The sequence below is a fragment of the Drosophila obscura genome, unplaced genomic scaffold (genome assembly GCF_018151105.1).
Source record: "Drosophila obscura isolate BZ-5 IFL unplaced genomic scaffold, ASM1815110v1 contig_200, whole genome shotgun sequence".
NCBI classification, from domain to species: domain Eukaryota; kingdom Metazoa; phylum Arthropoda; class Insecta; order Diptera; family Drosophilidae; genus Drosophila; species Drosophila obscura.
In genome coordinates, this window is record NW_024542791.1 from 7,271,273 (window position 1) to 7,294,161 (window position 22,889).

The 22,889-nt window shown below is 46.7% G+C and overlaps 2 protein-coding genes across 4 annotated transcripts; both read right to left on the reverse strand.

Moving 5' to 3' along the window:
- Window positions 1–217: 217 nt before the first annotated feature.
- On the reverse strand, window positions 218–5,515 carry LOC111074404 (bromodomain-containing protein DDB_G0280777). Its single transcript, XM_022367159.2, has 2 exons — window positions 5,411–5,515; window positions 218–2,182 (listed from the first exon to the last, which is right to left on the reverse strand). The coding sequence occupies exon 2, from the start codon at window positions 2,057–2,059 to the stop codon at window positions 419–421; it is 1,641 nt and encodes a 546-aa protein (XP_022222851.2). The 5' UTR covers window positions 2,060–2,182; window positions 5,411–5,515; the 3' UTR covers window positions 218–418.
- Window positions 5,516–12,601: 7,086 nt separating this feature from the next.
- Window positions 12,602–15,680, reverse strand: LOC111074394. 3 transcript variants are annotated; one of them, XM_022367145.2, is made up of 3 exons: window positions 15,355–15,680; window positions 14,885–15,272; window positions 12,602–14,701 (listed from the first exon to the last, which is right to left on the reverse strand). In XM_022367145.2, the coding sequence occupies exons 2-3, from the start codon at window positions 14,969–14,971 to the stop codon at window positions 13,148–13,150; spliced, it is 1,641 nt and encodes a 546-aa protein (XP_022222837.2). In that variant the 5' UTR covers window positions 14,972–15,272; window positions 15,355–15,680; the 3' UTR covers window positions 12,602–13,147. The 3 variants fall into 3 exon arrangements, with proteins under 3 accessions (XP_022222837.2, XP_041449736.1, XP_022222839.2); XM_041593802.1 differs by lacking the exon at window positions 15,355–15,680 and adding an exon at window positions 15,328–15,345; XM_022367147.2 differs by having other exon boundaries at window positions 12,603–14,701; window positions 15,111–15,272; window positions 15,355–15,678.
- Between the last annotated feature and the right edge of the window lie 7,209 nt (window positions 15,681–22,889).

Below are 22,889 nucleotides of genomic sequence, written 5' to 3' on the forward strand. Positions count from 1 at the left end.
GAGCGTAACTTTTAACTTTGGGTGTTGCAGTTGATTTTCTTTTTGGCTCTCCATGGCTGTTCCATTAATTATCATTGGATTGTTGATTAAATTGATGGAATAATAAATTTTCCCCTGCACTTTTTCGGGAAAAGAAAAAACTAGTCAGCCATCTTGTATAGTGCTAACAGATTACAATAGTCGCAGGACTGCTTTGGTACAATAAAACTAAAATGTCTATATTCCTATTGTTTTAATTAATAAATTAATGATTTATTTATTTTTATTTCGTTAAAGTCATAGTTCCGTCTGCTAAAATTACGTAGCTGAGTTAATGGTAGCTCAAAATAATAATACTACATATTTCAGTAATCTATTCGATACATTTGTATGTACGATGTTCATCACATTTGTGTTTGTCATTAATAGAGCAACAACTCTAGCCCTCGACTAGCGTGCCCTTGTCGCCCTTGCGCAGAACCAACTCCAACTGGGAGAGCAGGCCAATTGCTCGAAAGTTCTCTTTGAAGAGCACAAAATCCTCCAGTGGCTTCAGATATTCGAGCGCGTCGGTGTAGCTGTCGAGTTCCTTCAGCACGTTTGTAATGGCCAAGGCCTTCGACTCGGGTTCTGGAGATGCGTGACCATTTGTCTGGCTGCCAGAGCTGCTGCTGCTGCTGCCATTGGAGATTCTCTTGGGCGAAGCAGGCGCCGATGTGGATGGCTGCGCTGGCGAGCTGTTGCCCTTGGCGGAGTGTGCTGGCGTGGATTTTCCACTGCTGCCGCCGCTTGCCTTGGGAGCATTCTCCTTACTGCTGGCACTGTCGCGCCCTCCGCTGCTGTTGTTGTTCTGCTCCTTGGGACTGGGCAGCCGTAGATTGGCGGTCTGTTCTGTGAGGTCCTGCGTGGCTTGTGTGGGCTCGGCCAGGAGCAATGGCGACCCTCGAGATATTGTCGAGCAATTGATTTCCTGCACTTCCATGTCAGTCGCCGACTCCATCTTCGGGTGCTTAGCCAGGAGAACTGGCTGGAAGGGACTGGCACGTTGGGGCCCAACATTCGGTGGTAGTTGTGGTTGGAATGGCTCCCTCTGGGGCTGTGTCGCAGGAGCCGTCACTGGTGGGAACTGCGGCTGATGCATTTGCTGATGCATTTGCTGTTGTTGCTGCTGCTGAAGCTGTTGCTGCATCTGTTGCTGGTGGCGCTCGAAGTAATAATCATTAAAACTAGTGAAGCCTGGATGGGGCGGATGTGACGGCTGTCCCGGAAACGGCGGCCATGGATGATTCATCGGATGCTGCTGCTGCAGATGCTGTTGCTGCTGCTGGAGAGCAAAATGCTGTTGCTGCTGCTGTTCCTGATAGCTTTGCTCCTTGATGTCCATACTGTCTTCGTCCTCCTCGTACTCGCCATACTGCTGCATGTAGTTCATGTAGTGCTCCGGCATCTCCTCCAGCTTAGCGACACGCTCCGCACTGGCCGGGGGGAACAGGTGCTGCAAGTCGTGGACAATATCAGGAATCCAGAGGGAAGTGCCCATGGGCTTCAGCTGATTGGTGGCCAGCTTCTGGGCAAAGCCCTGCAGATGTGTCTCGCGGAACCGGTTCAGCCAGCGATTGTCGGCAATAAAAGATGTGCTGCCGATCACCTGACGGGCAGTCTCGGCCTTATCCTTGATCATGCCATGTGTGATGCTGCCACGCAGTTGGGGATTGATGTTGGCGCGCACTAACCACTCGTAGACGACGGCATTGATGTAGGCGCACTTGCGACTGCGCTCGATCTCCTCCACCATCGCCTGCTGCTCCACAGCGGCCATATTCGATGGCACCTCCAGCCGTAGCGTGGGAAGAGCGTTCGATTGTAGACGTCGTCCGCCCAGGACACTGGGGTCGAAGTGAAGAGCGCACACCACGGGCTTCTTGAATGGTATGATCCTACGCAGCGAAGCGTGGCACGCCTCCTTCCAGAGCTTGTGGAACGGACTCTCCGGCCGTGGAAAGGCGAAGAACTGCATGCTCGGATGCTGCCGCGAATTGGACATGCAGCCGATGATGCAGCAACGCCGAATGGTCGGCATTCCGGAAACGTTGTTCTGTATGCCCCGAATTTTAAATGAATTTTGTCTTGGCGTTGCGTTAATGCGCCGCCAAGCCACCGAATGAAAAGAAAAAAAAAATTAAACTTCAATGTCCACCAAAAGCTGCAAAAGGAAGAGAAAAGACTTTGTTAGCTGATTTCTCGTTCTAAATTATTAAAATACACACAAAACAAACACCGATTGCCGCTTTTTTTGCATTCTGTTTTGTTCGTTGGAATTCGGACTGGCACAGTGTTGATAAACAACAAAATGTGTCCATTTGGCGCCAAGGCACAACAGGTGTTTTTTTTATTTGAATTTTGTTTTAAAGTGCTGGACTGAAATGAATCATATCTTAAATAGCCAGAAGGACAAGCGTAATTATAAATTTAGAATGAAATTTAATGAGCAAGCAAGCAACTGACCCGACTCGGATCTGACGCATCGAACTATCCAGATCCCAAACTACACAAGTATATAGGGATATATAAGTACATATGTACAAATATCTACACATGACGACCTCGAGGGTCTTCTGAAGCATATCATACCATCTGCACACACAGAGCCAACACCACTTGAGTCATAATGGAATACATAAGAGCAATAAGACAACATTCCCCTGAAAGCCAAACAGAAGCAGAGATTCCTCCCTATAGAAATGCTCAGTCAACGATGCGTACGTACGCCTCCAGAAATCGATACATTTCCAGTCGCAGCCCCAAAAACCAGAACCAGAACCAGACATGCCTCGAACGACGCTCTACTATTATAACTATTATATCGGGGAGTACGCCCACACACAGCCCCAGCCGCAGGCACCTACTACTGATACATACAGATTCGAGATAGAAGTAACAGAGACGCCTGGCTAAAGTGAACGAATTGGCCGCGCCCCCCGGCTGTCCGACCCAGGGGTTTAAGAGAGGGCGAGATACTGCATCTCTGCTGAGTCACGACTACGGGTATGTACACGATGCTAGATGCGAGGGACCCGAGAGACCCACCTGCCTGAGTCAGAGCCGGTCTTTGGATTAGCAGAGCATTGCCAGCACTGAGAGGTGACTTAATATGAACAGCATGTCCGTTTCTCCCGTTCGTTGAAAGTCGGTCCAACTAATCGAGATTTCCACTGATTAGGTTTAAAGTCTCGAACAGAGTCTCAGTTGCTGTTTCGGTTGTTCTCCCCTCACAGCTTTCTTGGTTCTTCCTTTCGCTTTTGTTGTTTTTGTCGACATGGATTTACGGAATTGGGTTTTATCTTTCAGTTTTTGTTGCGTGAGCCGGCTTAGGGGTGGTTCACTGTCTGCTGCCCTCTCTCTGTATATCCTTTTCGCTCTCTCGTACAAGCAGTGTCTTCTGCTTCCTCCTCAGGCAGCTGTTCACTTAACTTTGGCAAAGTTTTTGCTCCGGAAACTTCCTTGGCAGCAGAGCAGCAGATACCCAAACCCAAGACGAACCCTTCCACTCACCATCTTGAAGATACACCTCGCACCTTGACACACAACGCGACTGCGCTTCGTCTATGCTCTTCGTGCAGCCATCAGCCATGCCATGCCATGGCTGTGGTATACATATAGCCAGGCACACACATACACACACACACACACACACACTGAGACACATAGCCGAGTGTGCACCATACACCATCAATTCCAATTCAAATCTCCCCTGACTGACTTGCTTTATAAATGGTTTTATATTTCCTTTTATGTCGCCCTGACTATGGCTCTTGCTCTGCTGTGCTCAGCTCTGGCGATGGTTTTGGCTCTTACTCTGGCTATATACTCGGATGTGGATGCGGATGGATGTTGATGTGTCTGAGGCCGAGGCTGACTGTAGATGTAGCTACAAGTACATCTCTCGCCCAGTTCGTTCGCTTTCTTTCCCTTATATCGATTGGCACTTTATCTTAATCGCCTCAAGAGTTGTCCCTCGTCTTTTCTTACCGCACCGCACCGCACCGCCTGCCCTTGGGAGCTCTCGTCCCCCGCCCCTTCATCCACCACACCTAATGGTTGCCTGGCATAGCCAGCCTTCTGGATGTCTTCGTGAAATTTCCTGCAGCGTCATTATCATCAGTCGTAATCACGATGATGGCCCCGGACCCAGCCTCAGCCTCAGCCATAGTCTGGGCCTCAGTTTGGGTTCTTTTGTATCTGTATATCTGTATCTGTATCTCCCAGGCACTGCCATTGTTCGCCTAGGAAGTTCTGTTCTACGTTCTACATTCTACCTTGTACCTACCACCGCCATCGTGCCCTTTGTCTCTTGTTCTGTTCTGTTCTGTTCTGTACGATGTTCGGGTGGAAGTATTCCGATTTCAAACCCAATTCCAGTTCGCTTGGTTCTTTTCCGTTCCCCCCGCGCTCTGTCCGACCCTCTGCAAGAGATTTAGTTTTGTAGTTTCGGGTTTCGTTCGTCTCACGATGTCTCAGGTAATCTTGCGATTGGTTTTCCTCATAGCTAATGGTATGGGTATGGGTATGGCTATGGGTATAGGAATGGGATTGGGCATTTACTTATTTATCTTATGTCTCAAGCAGTCGGGTTCGGTTGATGTTGGCCTTGGCTGGACCATTTTGGGTTGGTTGGAAGGGGGAATAAGTGGAAGACGGGGAAACATATAGTAATGGGAATAAAGAAATAGAGCGACATTAGATGAGGGTATTTGACCTTATTGCCCTAATGTTTCGAATGGTAAAGTTATAGATTTTTAGGAAAAACTAGCCTGGGAAACAGCAACTATTTGGAATATTTATAATTGTTAGTTTTTTGGATATGTTCGTATGGTACTCCTAAAAACGATGTAAGTCCCTTGACAATATGATAAGCCACCGATTCCGTGCATAAATTTTACTTTACAGGAACCATCCATCCACTCACATCCACTGGGAATGAGTCTTTGGCCTTGAAAAGTGCGTGGATTCCAATTTCAAGGACCACCGCAGCAGCACGTTTATTCAATTGGCGCCAAATCTGCGGTCCAATGTCCCCCACACAAAGAGTAGGCGGTGGAGAGGCAAAGAGAGAGAGAGAATAAACAGCAAAAATGAAACAAATAAAAAAAAAGTGAAACGGAAACCCAAACAATTCGCTGCCGGCGCGCAGTCTTAGACGTAAACAAAAACAGAAGCGAGGCAGTGGATGGATCCTCTGGTCGCAGATACACCCACACACCCTCCCACTCACGTCCATAGAAGCACAGCACAGATCCCTTTGGCGGCATGCAAATGCGGCTTTTTAATTGCAAACAACAACAACAACAACAAGAAATCAACAGTGGCGACAGAATCTCAAGACCCCGTTTGTTTACACCCGAAGCACGTTACAGAGTGTCACTTTACTTACACTTCCAGAACAGAGAGAGCCAACCGGAACTGGGATCCGGATATATCTAACACGAAGAGATGCACGTATTCCTTTGCTATCCTTAAGATATACGATACTGGTACTGGTACTGGAACTTCACCGAAGCAACCGAATACCCCGGCAAGCACAGAGCACTCGAACTCGAATTGAACACAGTTACGGAACGGCACACGAGCGCTGCTGCGAGAAAGAACCGCTTCGGACGAACGTTCAGTTCAGAGTGAAGTGTACGAAAAATACGACAACCAACAAGCAACAACCCAACCAACTCGACGAACGACCCCGACCGACTCGTTTTTCCCATCTATAGGAAATACTTAATCCCAAACAGAAAGCAAAACCAGCAGAAGCAACGACAGCCATCGCCAGCCATCGCCAGCGCCAGCAACAGACATCACAAGGACGGGCGCAAGAGCACCTCTTGAACCGCGCTGCGCTGTCAACGTCGACGTCAGCGTCAGCGTAAGACGTGCCAAACAAATACGCAGCGACTGCGACTGCGACGCTGACTGCAGCAGAGCAACATATCGTCGGATAGTCGGGTGTGCTGGTGGGTGGTGTCTCCTCTTCCACTCTGACAATGTGGCTGTCAGCCCGCGGCGATGCACGAACTACCCGATCCGATCCGAATCTGACCCGAAGCTCTCGTCCTACGTTTGGTGTTTTTCTTGGGGGTGTACGCGGGCGCTTCAGGGGCCTGGCACTGGGGGCTTTGTGTATATAGAGAGTTCTCTGATGGGTTTTTCGGGCATACGTAGAGCCCGTTATGGGGGTCTATCACACTCTCTCCTACTCGGCCGGCGTCGCTGCGAGTACGAGCATGTATAAAAATCCGAGTACGGTTATATCAAACGTTTAAGGTGGGTGAGTGGTTTTAGTTTTTGGGTCTGACGATATGCGCTTGGAATTTTCTGTATCTGCTTTGCTTGAGATAGATATATGCGCTATATACGCTCGATACCTGACTAAGCACACACAAACACACAGTAACACATACGGGTGCAATTATACCTATTTTTGGGTATTACTATTGACTCTTTCTCGACTCCATAATCATTATTAGTGTGGACCCTGTTAGTGGAGGAACCAACTGATCTTTAATAGTACCTAAATGGATTATCTTTTCATCTATATTGGAGACGTAAAATACGAGAATTATAAAACGATCTTCTATGGTAAAACTCCCTTATAAAACTCTCAAAAATCTGCAGTTTTGGTCCATCCCAGCTGCATGGCTTGTAACCATACATACATTTGGTATCGTATCACGCCAATCTAAACAAGTTTCCTATGGTTACTCCATATACGATATGCGATGCCTGCCTGATGCTGCTGATGCTTTGTTCGGTGTTCAGTGCTGGTCCGGTCCAAGGGGCCTCTTGGGACATTCATTATATTTGATACATACATCCGTTAGCAATGTGCCATGGCAACTTCGATGGGTTCGCTAGCTATATACGCGAGAGTATCGTGCACAGAAAAATCCATTCTATGCCAACATCTTTCCCAATAAACACGCACACATCACATCGAATCGAGATACTCGTCGTTTATATATATGTACATACATATGTACATGCATATATCAGTCTGTTACTTGAAGTATTGGGTTTGGTGGGAGATTGGTTTGGATTGGATTGGGTTCTGGTTCTGGTTCGTAGCCGAAGACGATGATGACGTTGGCAGAAGTAGAAGTAGAAGCAGCAGAAGCAGCAGCAGCAGCTACAACAACAACAAACAGGCCCCATTATCGTTGTAGTTGTGGGTAGCCCAAAGAGCAATTTGATGGATTAGTTTTAATACAAGACTCTCAGGGTAAGCGTAAGCCGGAGAAGAGATAGACAGATGGATGGATAGATAACGCTCTTGGGTTCGTCTCTATTCGGTTCCATTCCATTCCAATTCCTTGCCTTTCCCTTCCATTTGATTCGATTCCAATTCGATTGTGTTTCGGTGGTGGAAAAATCACACATAGAGATGGATATATGTGTTTTCATATACGTATAAATATATATATATACGTGTGTGCATATACTATATGTGTATATAGAGGGAAAAGTATTGGAAAAGGTATAAAACCACAGCATCAACCTCGACGATGGTGGGGTGGTGCGGCGTTGGTGCTAATGGCGAAGGTTGTTCGCCGTTTTTGGGCGGGTGGGGGTGTCGGATTGGGCGGCTGTGGGACGTGCTGAAGGACTTTGGAATTTCCTCGGAAGCTCCTCGGGTTTGACGATGACTCGACTCTATTATATTATGCTTTTCAGCAGCTATCGACTGCTTGGCCGACTGACCAGCAGCGGCATGGACAAACGCAGAAACTTTTCTCGAAATGCTTTTGCGGTCAGGTCGCACTCGCATAGGAGCAGGCAAGGCAAGGGCAAGGAGCAGACTGGCGGGTGCTAAGCTAATCCCTTGGCAACCTTTAGAAAACGAGCTGAGTAAATCGACTATGCCAGGAGCACTGAAGAAAATGACCTTTCCTTGTGCCATTTCATGACTCCGAAAAATGGGCAGATTGCGACGCGACTCAGAGGGGACACACACACTTGTACACTTTTGCATAGAAGATGCTCCACACACAGATACATAGTTGGGATGGGTTGGGGCCTGGGATTACTCACATCGAACCGCACACTCGCACAGAGTCAGAGTCAGAGCCAAAGCCAAAGCCAGAGAACCCCACTAAGCTCATCTATTATGACCTTTTCTGGAGAGCCAGATGCGGGGATTTAGCCATAGAATTTATTATGGCTATGTATTATATTGAACCGAACATCGCACCCTCGTCGCCGCCGCCTCGTTTCTCCTGCTAAAACATTTTACGATTATATCCCGCAGTCCCGTGCCCCTCAACTGTTCCCTTAGACCAGAGATAGTATTTCCCATTACCTTTTTTGATTATGTCCGGGCCTTGCCCTTAATGCAGCTCCCTGCTCTCTGCGCCCCGGTCTGGTCTGGTGCTCTATCCCAATGCCATTTCCAATCCCAATCCTCGACAGTCCTCGACTGAAGCTAAAGGTATCTCGACTCGTGTCTCTACATCTTTCATTGCTCTCTCATTGTGTGCGCTATAATCTATATATGATGTCCGCCAGCAGCACTGCTCCTCCATCTATCTGTCCGTCTGTCTGCCGGTTCCTCTGATTATCTGACGGTATGCTATGTCTGTCTGTCGCTGTGTGCGCGTATCTATACGACGTCTGTCGCACCCGAAAGCACCATAGGGACCTGAGTTTTTCCTAGTAATTTCCTTTGTGCCTTTTGCCCCTCCAGTGGCATTTGCCGGTGCCCGATTCCCTGATACTCTTGGATTCGATGCCAGTGCCCTCGATGGCCATCCATGCCATCGCTTAACAGCGACGCCAACGTCGCAGTCGCAGCTGCAGTCAACGTCAGCGTCGACGTACGCGCCGCCACGACTCTTCGTAGTCCCAATTCCAATCCCCTCCCCTTGCCTTCTATGTATGCTGAATGCTGCTACGAGTTTATTGCCATTTCCATATCTGGGTTTTATATCTCGTGTTGGTTGTACGCCATTCGAGCCGCCGAGTGGATTTCGTGCATTCGTGAGAGGAGACGAGAGGAGAGGCGGCATATCTATCCAGTCCTTAATGGTGGTGGAAAATCAGTTCTGAAACTGGAAATAATGCAAACAACAACCAACGATCTCTTTGGAACGGGGTCGCTCACAGACTGTAAAATACAGAGCTAATTTCAGTGTATTGTTTGTATCTCATGATCTGTGAAGATAATGTTGTATATAGATAATAATAAACATAATAAATAGTAATGAAAAGGGTTTAAATTAACATACATTTATTAGGATAATTTATCAAAAGATTATTTCTATAGTTAAGCCTTTCCACTCTGCTTATACATACATATATGTATATCTATCCTTTTACCAAGGACTTCCTTCAACTTACACATCTCTAGCATCTCTAGCACACAGCACACAGTTCAAAATGATTTACTTTTCCCCTTAGAAGATTCCTTCGCTTCCCTAAAATGAACATCCATTTGGGGCTCACACCAAAATCGAACCCAAATGAAATCCAATACATACCGATGGATGCGATGGGTTGGCAAAGACGATTTGTATTTATAGCCAGACCCCGAAAAAGAGTCGGAGCAAGTAAACGATTGAGCGAATGGACTGAATGACGGACTGACGAATGGATGAACTGGAGGATTTGTGGTGGGAAAGAGGGTCGGGTCGTGTCGGTTCGGTTCGGTTCGGTTCGGTCAGAGCGTCTTTGTGCCCCCATTCGTGTGCGAGTATACGAATCCTCTCGACATCTTTGCACAATAAAGATAGATTAGCATCTATCGAAGCAGTGCCAGGCGAAACGAGCCAGCCAGCCAGCCGAAGTAATGTACGATGTACGGATACGAGGCGAGGCGGCATTGTGCGGGTTGTTCGGTCGAGCGGCGCATGACTGAAAGCTGAAAGCATCATCATCATTCCCAGCATTGGCATCGGCACCGGCATCGGCATCGGTATCAGAACCTGCAGAAGCAGAAAAGCAGCAGAATCCCCCTGACAGGCCCCCCTCTAGAGTCTAAGCCCGTTGAGAACGAGCTGGCAAACTGGTGGAGCTGCGACACTCAAGTGTCATCATCGTCTGCTCTGCCGATGTCTACGGAATGGAATTGAAGCAATACCAGGAAAGGCAGCAGCATCAGCACCTGAGGCATCTCAAAGCCCAAGAGGCTTATGCAGAGCCGACAAACCAAATAAGTGGAGGTACATCGAGCAGCAAAGCCAAACAGCTACTAGCTATAAAGAAGAGCTGCTGTCTGTACCGATGTTCGATGTTGGGACCGATTTCGAGGCTACATAGGCTACATACTCGTACAATAGCAGAGACTCCCAGAGCCAGACCCAGAGACTCAGACTTGTTTCGAGCATCATAATCATCAGCTTCATCATCATCATTGTGAATCGGTCGTTTCTCACGTTTCCCATTCAGTATGTATCTGTATCTGAATCTGAGCATGGGCATCGTTGTAAATATATCTGTACTCTAGATGAACGGGTATTCGTATAGCCTCTCGACACGATAACCTCGCTCCCATCCCGACTGCGACTGGGACTGTGTCTGTTTGGGGCTTACACTTTGGCGCTCTATGCGAGTGGAGGAGAGTCATTCATATTTGGTATACAATGGCAACGATTATGGCATGGGACGACTATCCCCATGTACTCGATGATTAAAGGGTCGCTTTGGGTGAGCTTTTGTATGCGTGCAAAAGAATCAATAGTATATACAAAAGTAAATAAGTCACATGGAATATGGCAATGTATGTATTTACCATTGGGAACCCTTTGAAAGTTCCCCCCGTAAATCACTCCTAAAGCGATGATTATAATTCTTTGAATTCTGTACGCAATGAATCATTATCGGATGAAGTCATACCTTTCAGTATTCCCCAACGTTCCTTATTATTACTCGAGATGATAATGTGAACCACCCAACCTATCCACAAGTTTTGTTGGGTTGGGTACTTTACTGGCACTCTCGCACTACGATTCCATTTTCCGGGGAATGAAAACATTTCGGAACATGCTACCAAGACTTTCCGCGAAAATATTGTGTATATAGATTGCATATCATTATTATAGCTATTAGAAATATGAATCCGTTGCCATGCCACGCCATATAGTAAGTTCTACGACTTAGAGAGAATACTGTACTATGATTCTGGTGAAGAATAATAATGGAGTAATGGAGATATAATTATCTTAGAAGTGTTTGTTTATTTTTCCTGTTGCTACTCCTTAATTTATTTAACTGATCTCGTCTGCAATCCATCAGTAAATGGCTTGCAGGTAAAAATCTGCACATACCGAGCATGTACAACTGTCATGAGAGAGGTAAAGGTAGAGGTTGAGTAGTGGAGACAATGGTATATAGTCGCTGTCCCTGGCTCGTATATCCCCCAACGGCAATTTCGCTCACAGGGTTTTATGTCAGAGCTCTTAGCGCGCTGGGGTTTCAATTTTTGTTTTGGGGGCGCAGTCGTGTGGCAGTAACCTGAGTCGTGTCGGGGCCTTCTCAACATTGTCGTTGTACGCTCTTGTTGTGTAGTTGCTGTGCTTGCATTGATGTTGCTTCTTTATCGGGCCCCACACTACCATTACCAATGTCCGTCCGTACGCCTTCCCGCTTCTCTCTTTCTATTCCTCATGCCAATCCCCATCCCCATCCCCATGCCCATGCCCATCCCCTATCCTGTTCGTGCAGCTAACCCTACACTCGTAGGTTTTCTGCACCGACTCTACCGTGGAGCAGGTATAGTCAAGCCGTCAGTCAGTCCAGTCTGACGTCGGTCGGAAATCCTTGAAATGAAAATCCTGCTGCTCCAATGCTCCGCCGCTGAGGAGGGTTGCAAGCGTAATGGGAAACTTTCCTGCAATCGAGGACGGATGGAGATGGCGATGGCGACGCTTACGTCTGTGCAGCGCCTTCAGCGCTCTATGGCCCAGTTGTGTAATCGTAGCTCCTTCTATATCTATGTGTCAATGTGTGTGTGTGTGTGTGTGTATGTGCGTGTCCATAAGTGCAAATGTGTGCGTGTATGTGTGTGTGCTCCTCCCCAAGGTCCCTAGATGGGATGCTGCGCTGCTGGCATCCGTTGCTACCCACGCCACTTGCCTCCGGCAATTCTACCCATCTAGAATTGATGTAGCACCTACAGGGCTCTCTTCCACGCACGTTCAACTTTGCGCTCCTCCGCACCACCTATCCTATTCCACACGCCATGCCACTCCCCGACCCGCTCCGCCCCGCCCCACCACTCCATGCCACCCCACATCGAAAAACCCTGCAGGTCATTCCATCTCATCTTCTCCTCCCATCTCCGAATGGCCACGGCGCGTAAAGTTTTAGAGGACGAACATAAAGTTTTAGCGTTGATTTTGCTTCGCACTTTGGCGAATGGAGAAGGGCCAGGCGATTATATAACCTGAACAAAGACAAGCAGAACAGTACTGAAGGAGGGGAGAGGACAGGTGGGTATTACACATCCTAACATATCACCTAAAAAAGTTCTTACTTTTTACAAACGAAAGTAATCGCATGACGTTTCTCATATCAAATAAAGGATATTCATACACATGTACAGGTATTAATTATTGGAATTCATTTGAAGGCTATACATGGGGGGTGTACATCATATGTACATATATCCCTCTGTAGTTTAGTTATCGATTCTTCTCATATTATACATACAATATTTGGTACATGAATTATCCTTAAGCTTTGAGCTGATCATGCAGATATCTGCACATTAAAGTAGTGCAATTTCAATAATATAAAAATAAAACACTAGTATGTCCATTCAATTATACAAAATCTATACTACAGGTATTAATATGCACAAGTTTTTGTAGTGTTTACTTCTTCAAGTTCCAATTCAATCCATTTATATGATAAAAAGTGCTCATTAACATACGATATATTTTGATATTATTATTACGTTTTGGTTACTTTGTACTCTCTTTAAGTTAATACAGAAAAATAACAAAAGTTTTCATGTCTCATTTCATAGTTTTAAATTGGATTTCAGTAGCTTAGTTTTCGTAATGTTTTATGTACATTCACGTCTATTCAGCTTCAGGCTAATAAGTTGCAGGCTCCTCCATAACAATATTTGGTACATTTTGTCAGAGTTTCAACAATTTCTTCCCACTGATTCCTGAACATCCAACTATTTGCCTAATCCGGTTCCAGCCTTAAAGATCTGCTCCAACTGGCTAAGCAGACCAATGGCACGATAGTTCTCCTCCATTAGAGCAAAATCCTCCAGTGGCTTGAGCAGACGTAATGCATCCTGATAGTTCTCCACACAACGAGGCAGCGCTGCCCCTGCATTTGCCTCGTTGCTTGTCTCCGAGTAGTGGCCTGGACTAGGAGCCGCATCTAGCTCGGCCGCTGTGGGGCTGTGGAGGGACTCAATTTTCTGTATCTTCAGTGGAGGAGCAACTACCTCCGATAAGTGTTGGCTCTTTCGCTTTGTTGGGGGCGTGGCTTTCTCGGGTTCATCCTCATCGTCGTTGATTTCTATCAGTTCGGGCTGCACCTCAATGGCGATGCAGTCATCGTCTTCATCAGCATCACAACTTTCCATTGCTATCGTCTTTGGAGCCAACAACGGCAGATGGACAATGGACAGCTCCCGCTCATCAACATGTGGGCTTTCATTTGCTTTCGCTTTATCCATATCCGGACTTGGCTTGGGATCCAACAACGGAAGACGGACAACGGAGCGCTCCTGCGCCGCAAAGCGATTATCGTTCCGGCCGCAGTAGCTGACGATGTCACGCAGGTCCAGGGATAAGGGTACTCTCCGATGGGTCAGAGGTACTCCCTGGGAGAAGCTAAAGTTGTAGTGGCTCTTGAAGTGGTTGAAAAACATCTTGTCGGGAAAAAAATTCTCAATCTTCAGTATGTCGCGCAGACTAATGGCCACGGTGCGCAGATTGTCCATATCGAGTCGTCCCTTTTGATGGATCTGTGAGCGTTCGATATACTCGTACAAGGCTTTCTCCAGAAAGTTGATCTTTCGCTTGCGCCGTTGCTGTACCTCCACCAGGGTGGCCTGGTTCTGACTAGAGGCGGCCACCAACGTCTTGGTGCGGTACAGCGAGCGTGCGGAAGCCAGGTGTGCGTCTGTTGGAGTGCTCGTGGTGGGTGAAGCTGCTGGTGCTGGTACTTCTGTACTATTAACCATCAGTTTGCACATTGACGTGTGTCGGCCGCAGTAGGACATGATGTCGCTCAGGTCCATGGAGCGCGGTGGCTTACGCGTCATAGTGATTTGTCGATTCGATAGCGTGATGTTGTATGCAGCCTTAAAGTGATTGATCCACGGCTTGTTCGGCCTGAAGCCCTCGATCTGCATGAGATCCCGAAACTCCACGGCCTGCTTGCGGATCAGCTCCTCATTGATGTCTACATGCAGGTAGTACTGGGCCCTTTGTATGTACTCGTACAGGCAGTGTCCCAGGAAGTTGAGCTTGCGCCTGCACAACTCCTCGTTTGGCAAATCATTGAGGCGGCGCGAGGCCTCGTAGAACTCCATGATGGCCTGCCGATTGGACACGATGCTTTTGATCTGCTCCCAGCTGCAGTTGAAGTTCTTGGCTATCTTGCTGTACATAGGCAAGATGTCGTACTGTCGAATGACCGCCACCCGCTCCTCCAGCGTCAGCACGTTCCTTATGCGTTGTCCACCGCCGTCTTCAAACTGTTTGCCGTCTTCCTAGAAATGGAATTTAGTTAGTTTAGGCATACTAAAGGATATGGTATATTTATGAGAGGCAAATACCGATACTTGATTTGAAAAAATAGAGGAGGAAACAAGGCAAAGATTCTACTCTGTCTCTCTGTCAGATAAACTAGGAGAGCTGCGCTTAAAGAACAGTTTTTAAAAATATTTACTTACACCGTTTCTATACTGTTCCTCCTGTATTTTTTCATCTGCAATGGCTGACAACCCGACAATAAGCGCCAGATTTACAATTTTATTCATTTTGGCCAAAAGATTATTGGCTGGTTATCCGTTACTTGCTAGCCCTTGCTTATTGACAGTTAACCAGGACCAAGACACCAAAAATCAAGTATCCGAATATCAAGATAGCGCTCTCTCAGCTCTCAGGCGGACTACTTACGTCAGAGTACATTTCTATACATAGATATTGCGCTCACACATACAGATACAGGCCAGTGTGTTTCTTTGGCGCAGTGTAATCTCTCTCTCTCTCTTTGTCTGTCTCTTTTTGCGGGCTGCGACTCTCTCTCCCGCTGCTGTTCGTTGATATCAATCGGCTGGTCTGCGGGTTAGTAAAGAATATTAATTGAATACTAATGTGAAAGATAAATAAAAACCTGTGCACTTGGCTACTGTACCCGTACCGTTGGATTTTAATTTCCACAAATATGCTGCAGGTTTTTAGGCACACAAACACGGACCAAACAGCAAAACAGCTCTAGATCGTGTGGAGCGGCGAAAAAAACTGTTGAGGGAGCAGGAAAAAAGTGTGTCGTAGTCGAATTGTAGTCGTCTCTCTCGCTCTCTTTCTCAAAACCTGTTTGGTAAGCGTGTTATGTGAGAGAGAATGTGCTCTTTTGCAGTTGCTCTCCACACGCACACACATGGCGCTGTTGCCATTCTATTTATAATTTATAGCGGGGGCGTTGGAGCACAACTCGGATGGATCGGCGGGCGGCTCTTTTGCCATTAACTTTCCAAATATCGTTTGCCTCTGAATACTATTTAATACCGATTGTTCGTCTAGTACGTACTTCTCTCCCGATGTCAGCCGGTAGACTTTTAATGCGACACATTCAGTTTAATTCAGTTTGATTAAATTAAATAATTTCATATTCCCATTTACTTTTAAAAGAGGAAAGTTAGGTGCTCCCGCATTCGGAAACGCGAAACTTTTTCGTTTTCAAAATTCCTCGCCGAAATGAAAAGTAAACGGCTTTTTATACAACAAACCGAAACTTAATTGCAAATTGAAAAAATAGATGACTAATTGACGCATTGACATGGATTTGACGCCTTAATCAGTGCAATTAATTTTAATTAACTAAAAATTTTACGCTTAGCAGTACAGGAGGAAATAAGCTAAGCCGGAGCCAGCCTCCTTGTTTGTTTACATTTTGCCAGAGCACGCAACATATGCTGCGAAGAAATGTTAAGGAACAAAAAAATGTTGCGAAAATGGAATTTTCATACAAATTTAATAATTAATTAAATGTTGCCAAAGAATGTTGCCGATAGTGTTGCGAAGTGGAATTTTTGTGATTAACATTTTTTTAGTTTCTGGTCACATTGAAAATGTGAATTTTACCTTCTACATTACATGAATTTTTACATTTTTTGGTAGCGGGCACGCATGCGCGTGTTTGAAACCATGTAAAAATCGCCAGATGTCGCCACGGAGGCATGTAGTTAAAAAATAAATATAAATTCTAAAAATTGTAGTTGCTTAAAATAGTTGAAATAAAAGTAATAGAAATTATAAAAAATTTTTGTTTTTAAAGCATTACAACATGAAACTCCGGGAAAAAACTTTATCATTAAATCGAATTTGAAACCCATTGTCCACATCAAAAACTAATCGAGCGAATCAAACCGCTATCCACCGCTGAATTTAATTTCCGCTCCAATATAAAAAACGACAATAAATTAACATATTGGTCATCGCATTGCAGCAGACTCTTGCAGTTTGACTCTTGTGCGTACTATTTATTATGCCTACACCTGCGACGAAAATGTGTGAAAATGTTGGCTGGGGCCGAAACGGGGCGATCTCAAGAAGCGCACTTCCGTTCTGGCCTAGATAATAGCCGTGAAGGCAAACGACCAACAACAACAAAAAACGAGTAGCTGCAACTGCAACCCCATTAACAAGTTGCGACTTGCCTGCGCAACGAAGCGCAGCCTTGAGATCAAGGTGTTGTCCATATGCGTGGGGGTTGTCGTTGTTGTCGGGCTTCCCTCCATTCCCTTTTGGGTTTGCCGATGCGATGTTGGTAGCTGGGGTCGGGTCAAAGCCAAAACCGAATAATTGTTGCGCAACAAGGCGAAGCAGAGTCGATTCAGTGATTTTCCCATGAGGAAACGCGATCAGCCAGCCATAAAATGTGGGAAAATCAACTCCTCCGAATATGATTGACAATGGGCAAGCAACTGTTGGACTGCTTCTCTGCTGGTCTATTGGTCTGTTGGCCTGCTGGTCTGCCCATGGCAATGGCTTCATTACGACCGAATAGCTCCCACAGTAATAACACTTTGGCTGGCTGGCTGCATGTTTGAAAATTGCACTTCGTGCTGCCAGACTTCCAATTCATTTCGTTCAAATGTGTGGCGCTGCCTTTGGGCCGTCGCCATCGCCATCGCCATCGCCATAGCTTCATAGCTCCGCTCCGCTCCATGGTAGTAAGTAATTCTATCATGTATCATGAGCCGCTTCAAAGTCTTGCCGAAACACAATCATTTGTGTGGCCCACAGTAGACAGGATCGGTTCACCCGGGAGTTCAATGCACGCGGGTCACGACTTTGACTCCGAGTCCAACTACCACTACCATAAATCGGAGCAGGCAGCAGCCAGCAGCCAGCTGGTCTTTGAGTGACTGTTTGAGATCAGACATCTAGGCTGGATGCCTTTAATTCTTGTTTCAATCAATTGACGGAAGTGCCTTGCCAGCTTTGGCCATTGGATGGGAATGGCATGGGATGGGATGGGGGGGTTTTGCTTACTTCACCCATTTGCTATTTGTCAAATTTTCATTAGATGGCCATAAATTGAAATCACGCGGCATTTGTTTTGGCCAGCATACATATAAATTTTCACGCTGCTGCCGCGTCGCACTGATTCTCACGATCGGAGGACGAGGCAGAGGCTCGATCGATCGATCGGCCCGATGGCTGAACAAAACTTTCTAGCTGTTCACACCAGCTGGTCGTCGTCTTAGACCAGGTCTTGGCCTGGCCTGGCCTGGTCTGGCCTAGCCACTCGCCACCTGCATCTGGCAGTAGAGAGCCGATCCGATCCGAGCCGAGCCGTGCGGAGGTAGGCTGTGCAAATGGTGCTAGGAGCTGGAGTTAAAGCTGTATCTGGTCTCTCTGTTGCTGTTGCTAAAAGCGAATTCCAGTTGCAAACCCATTTTTGGCACGATCATAGTGCAGGCCATTTAGGGAAGAAGCCGCCGCCGCCACCACCACCACCACCACCACCAAGAGAACGCGCGGAGGGAGCAAAGATTTGGAGGCTAGGCATTGATTTTTGTATTGCCAATTGGCGGTCTGCTCTGCGGGCAGAACGCACACGTGGATGTTGATGTGGATGTGGATGTGGATGCATGAGGAGTGGCCCAGAGCAGAGACTTGCAGGTGTGTTGTGTGCCTGGATCGTGATTGCTTGCTGCCAGTTCAACAGGCGACCGACTCGGACGCCAGGTATCCAGCTGTGAGAACGCACCCACTTGGCCAGCACACACAAACACACATGTGGATGCAGACACACACCCACAATCATTGGGGAGCAGGTCGGACGAGGCCACTTGGCAGCAAGATCGTGCCCATGCGGTTGCTTTATGGCTATCGGCTGCACATTGGAATTGGATATACATACCTATGCTCTCCTCTCTCTGTGCCTCTCTCTCCCTCTCTCTCTCTCCTCACTGTGTCTCCTCTATGGTACAGTGTTGATTGATTAATCATTGCCTGTAATTTGATTTTGTGCCTTTTGGTATAGTCCCTGCCATGCCCGACAAGCCTCTTTTCAGCGCATTGATTGATTGTTTCATTGCATTTTGAGGTTTGAGGTTTGAGTTTGAGCTTTAGCTTTGACTCTGGCATATTCACCTTGTTCGACTCGACAGTCATAAAACTCACAAACAGACACACGACATGTGTTCTCCCTTCCCTTCCCTTCACTACATTTTCATATTTTTCTGCATGTCAGCTTAGCTGTCAAAATCCTTGAGCTGACTACAATGTCTAAATGGCTGGGCTGGCTGGCTGCAGCACACTTTTAGACGCAGGGGCAGCAGCAGCAGCAGCAGCTGATTAGCAACTCGACGAGAAGCTGCCGTTTGACAGTTTGCCAAAGAAAAAGAAACAGTCCCAAACAGAGAGAGGGAGTGAGAGAAAGAGAGAGCGAGAAAGATCGATGCGATGCGTTGACAGTTTTGGCTGATCTTCAAAATGACAGATGACAGATGGCTGACGTTTTGGTTAATCGAAAAAGCTATGAATTAATCGATTTTTTAGTTTTTTGGGCGATGAGTAATGCTGGCTACCATTTGAATTTGAAATTAATTTAAGACCTAAAACTGATTGATGGGAATACCAAAATTAACATTAATTGTTGTATAGTAAAAGAAACTCCAATGTTATTTTTCATGGTAAATGTGTCAAAATATTTTTATAATTTTCAATATGATTTTTACAGACACACATACGATCCATGATACATATAATTAATACTTATAATCCTATTTATAGGCACCCTCAAATGTACAATGTTAAACAATTGTTGCACGATAATTCCCAAGAATCCATTACAGATATTAGCCATTTCCTATCCTAGCAGCCACACAAAAACTCCTCTCTCTAACTGCTTATATTTCTGCTGCTGGTTCTGGTCGATGCAAACACAATCAATATAATAATAATAATAATAATATGCCCATATAATCCAACTTTTAGCCCACAGAGCCCTAACGTGCAGCATGCGACGAGGCAGGGCGGCGAGGCGTTGCCCGTGACTATAAAAGGGCAGACTCTTTGTGGCAAGGGCAAGTCAAGCGTTGGACAAAGGATCGCTGACTGGGAAGGCGTTCACACAACACCCGGTAGGGCATTTGAATCTGAATGCGAATAAGAAATTCTGAGGCGAATGCTGAGGTGAATGCTGATGTGACGTCACAATGTCGCAGTATGTCAGCGACTTCTAATCGAGACTTTCTGATGACAACCCCTAATTGAGGTTGTCTGCCCCACCCCAAGGCCGCACAGCCGTTTGAGCCTCACCAGGCGGCGCAAAAAATCAAAATCCAGGAAAAAAGGTGGAAGGAAGGAAGGAAGTGTAGCTGGGCAAAAACTGCGCGCAAAAGTGCAGCTGATGGTGACGCAATCGTGGGAAAAAAATGCCAGCAGCAACCCTACCAAAAGCCACGACAACCCTTCGAGCGATGCTGTGGAGTGGAGTGGAGCGGTGAAAGGAGAGCACAGCACAGCTGTGCCGCCTGGTCAAGATCTGGTCGTGGTCTCTCTTGTACCTCCGAATGGATGTCAATGGATGGTGATGGCCTAGGATGATTGGATGAGCTGCTGCTGGCGGACAGTCGCTTGAGTATGTCAACGAGCTGGGAGCTACGGTGCGCACGCGCAGATACAAATGTATCTGTAGCGGGAAATCAGTCCAATTAAAAATAATAAAGGTGGAAACTCTGCGGAACAGCTTCCACAGCTTGTTAGTGGCAGGCCAAGATGCCAGATTGCATCCGAAACAATAGAGCGACCCTGGGATACCGCTGCTGCTGCTGCTCCCACTCCTTGGACTTCTCTAGGGGCGTGGGAAAGCCCAAAAAAAAAAATAATCTTTGCACCTGCCGCGCCCGTTGCAAGGGAAAAATGTTGCGTTTCCTCCCTTTCTTTCCTTCCCATATTTGGTATTTATTTGAGTTATTTTTGCGCTTTGTGGCTTCGTGATCGAATCAAAGTGCAGCCATAAAACCGTGGAATTGTGGAATTCTAACAGCAATTTGAACGCAACACGAACACCCGAGAGAGAGAGAGAGAGAGAGAAGGTTGCCAATGGCCACGGCAATTGACAATTCTATTTGGCACGAGCTCATTAAGCTCCATTTATATGCAACATGAGCCATGACTGGTCCAAAAACGCAGCCGTTGCAGGCAGTCAGCAGACAGCAGGCAGCAAATGCAAAATGCAGCAGCCGCCTCTCGAGCCACTCCACTCGATTCCCGCTCAATCCGGCCAAGAGTCAATGGCTCGCTCGCTGCAGTTGCAGTTGCCTTTGCCGTTGCCCCGCTCGTTGACAAGTTGTTGTCGCTGTCGAATGATTTACTACCACTCTCGAGAGGCCTCCATCCATCCATCCATCCATCCATACACTGCTCATACAGCATCAGGTCGCATGCCAAAAGCTCAGATACAAACCAACAAACCAACAAACAAACAAATACGAAACTATGCGAAACTCCATGCCATGTCAGGTGGAGTGTTGCCCTGGGGCACATTTGCAGGCCACATTTTCTAGTAAATTGTGTGGAATTCTTTGGTCAGAGGGCAACACAAGTAAATCAAAGGAAAACCATTGCTTACATCGTATAATATGACAGGGATATCGATATCTTGATTGAAGCTAAATCATTCCTCAGCTCAAAAGGTGATTCAAGGGAAAACCTATCTACACATGTGAGTCCATGATTCTTGATCTGATCTCTCGAAAAAAAACTAAGTATTTTACATTTAACTAAGGGAATTAATTATATTGCCTAGTCTTTTTTTTGCACCTCCTTTCGGGAGGTTCTTCTACGTACTTTGGAATCCTTAGCCGCACCTATTCTTGTAGTAATTTCCCCGCATGATTGCTTTTACCAGAAGTGTTTCCCCCATCTCAGAGCTTTTCACAGTAATGACATTTGCAGATTAGTTGACCTCCGCGTCTGAGTGATTCCTCCATGTCATCTGCGGGATGAGTTGTTGGCTTCTCTTTCCATCTTTCCATCCGCCTGCATCGCCCACACGACGCCACTCCACGGGGTCATCTGGCAGTCAATCAGCAGCGCCAACGTCCGTCTGTCTGTCTGTCTCTCTGTCTGTCTGTCTGGCATTGGGATGTCTCTCGACCAACTGGTTTTTCTGCGCGAGAATTTTTCTAACAAAAATTGCATGTCAGCTGTTGTGGCTGCTGCCGCAATTAGTTGCCACCGCCTGCGTTCACACGACGAACGGCGCAGACGCAGCCCCAGACGCAACTGCAGATGCGGACATGGTTTTTGTCAGAGTTTTGCCCACAGAGCTGTGATTTTGAGTAATCATCGGCTGGCGGAAAAGTTTGAACCATGGACTGCACCGCCTGACCCACAAAACATGACAAATCCATCAGCGGCAACACGCCCAATGGGGGCAGGCAGCCACAACTCTGAGACTCTGTTGCTGTTGCTGTGGCTGTAACTGTGGCTGTGGCCTCTTCAATCGTAAATCAAATGCTCATAACTTTTTCTGTAAATCATTCGAGAGGCTGAGGCGCAGATTCGTCTGGGAAATCATAAGTCACTGCATGTCTGGGTGGTGGTCTTCATCTGCGCTGTGGCAGCGAGGAGCGTGGGGCGGGGCATGTGGCATGGGTCAGCATGTTGCCGCCTCATATGCAAAGTGTCAGTCATAAGTGACTTTTTTTCATTCTTTCATTTTGACTGCAACAGCAACAACCGCAAATTAATTATTTCTTTTTCCTTCTTCCCTCACAGAATACCCTTACGGGTATCTACCATATATTATAGGTACATATATATATATATATATATATATATATATATTCGATCTGTGAGCGTAGCTAAAGCTGCGACCCAGGACATGTGGCATTCCCTTGTTGCATGTCCGCTGCGGACTCTTCCACCATTCGAGGCACCTTTCACCTTAAATTGTTTGCTTTATGACCTCTTTCAGATGGTTGTCTGTTGTCTGTTGCCTGTCTGTCAGGTGTTTGTCTTCTGCCTTGATGCCTGATGTCTGTCTCTCCAGTTTGACATGCCCGAGGGCCCCCGAAGCACCTTCTAGGCACCTTTCACTCGACTCCACACTGCACACTCCACAATCCATTCGTGGAGTCCAGCACGTCTTGGGCAACAGGTTCGCACTTTTGTACGTGAAGCTTATTAGTTTTGGCTGCTCCCCGAACCTCG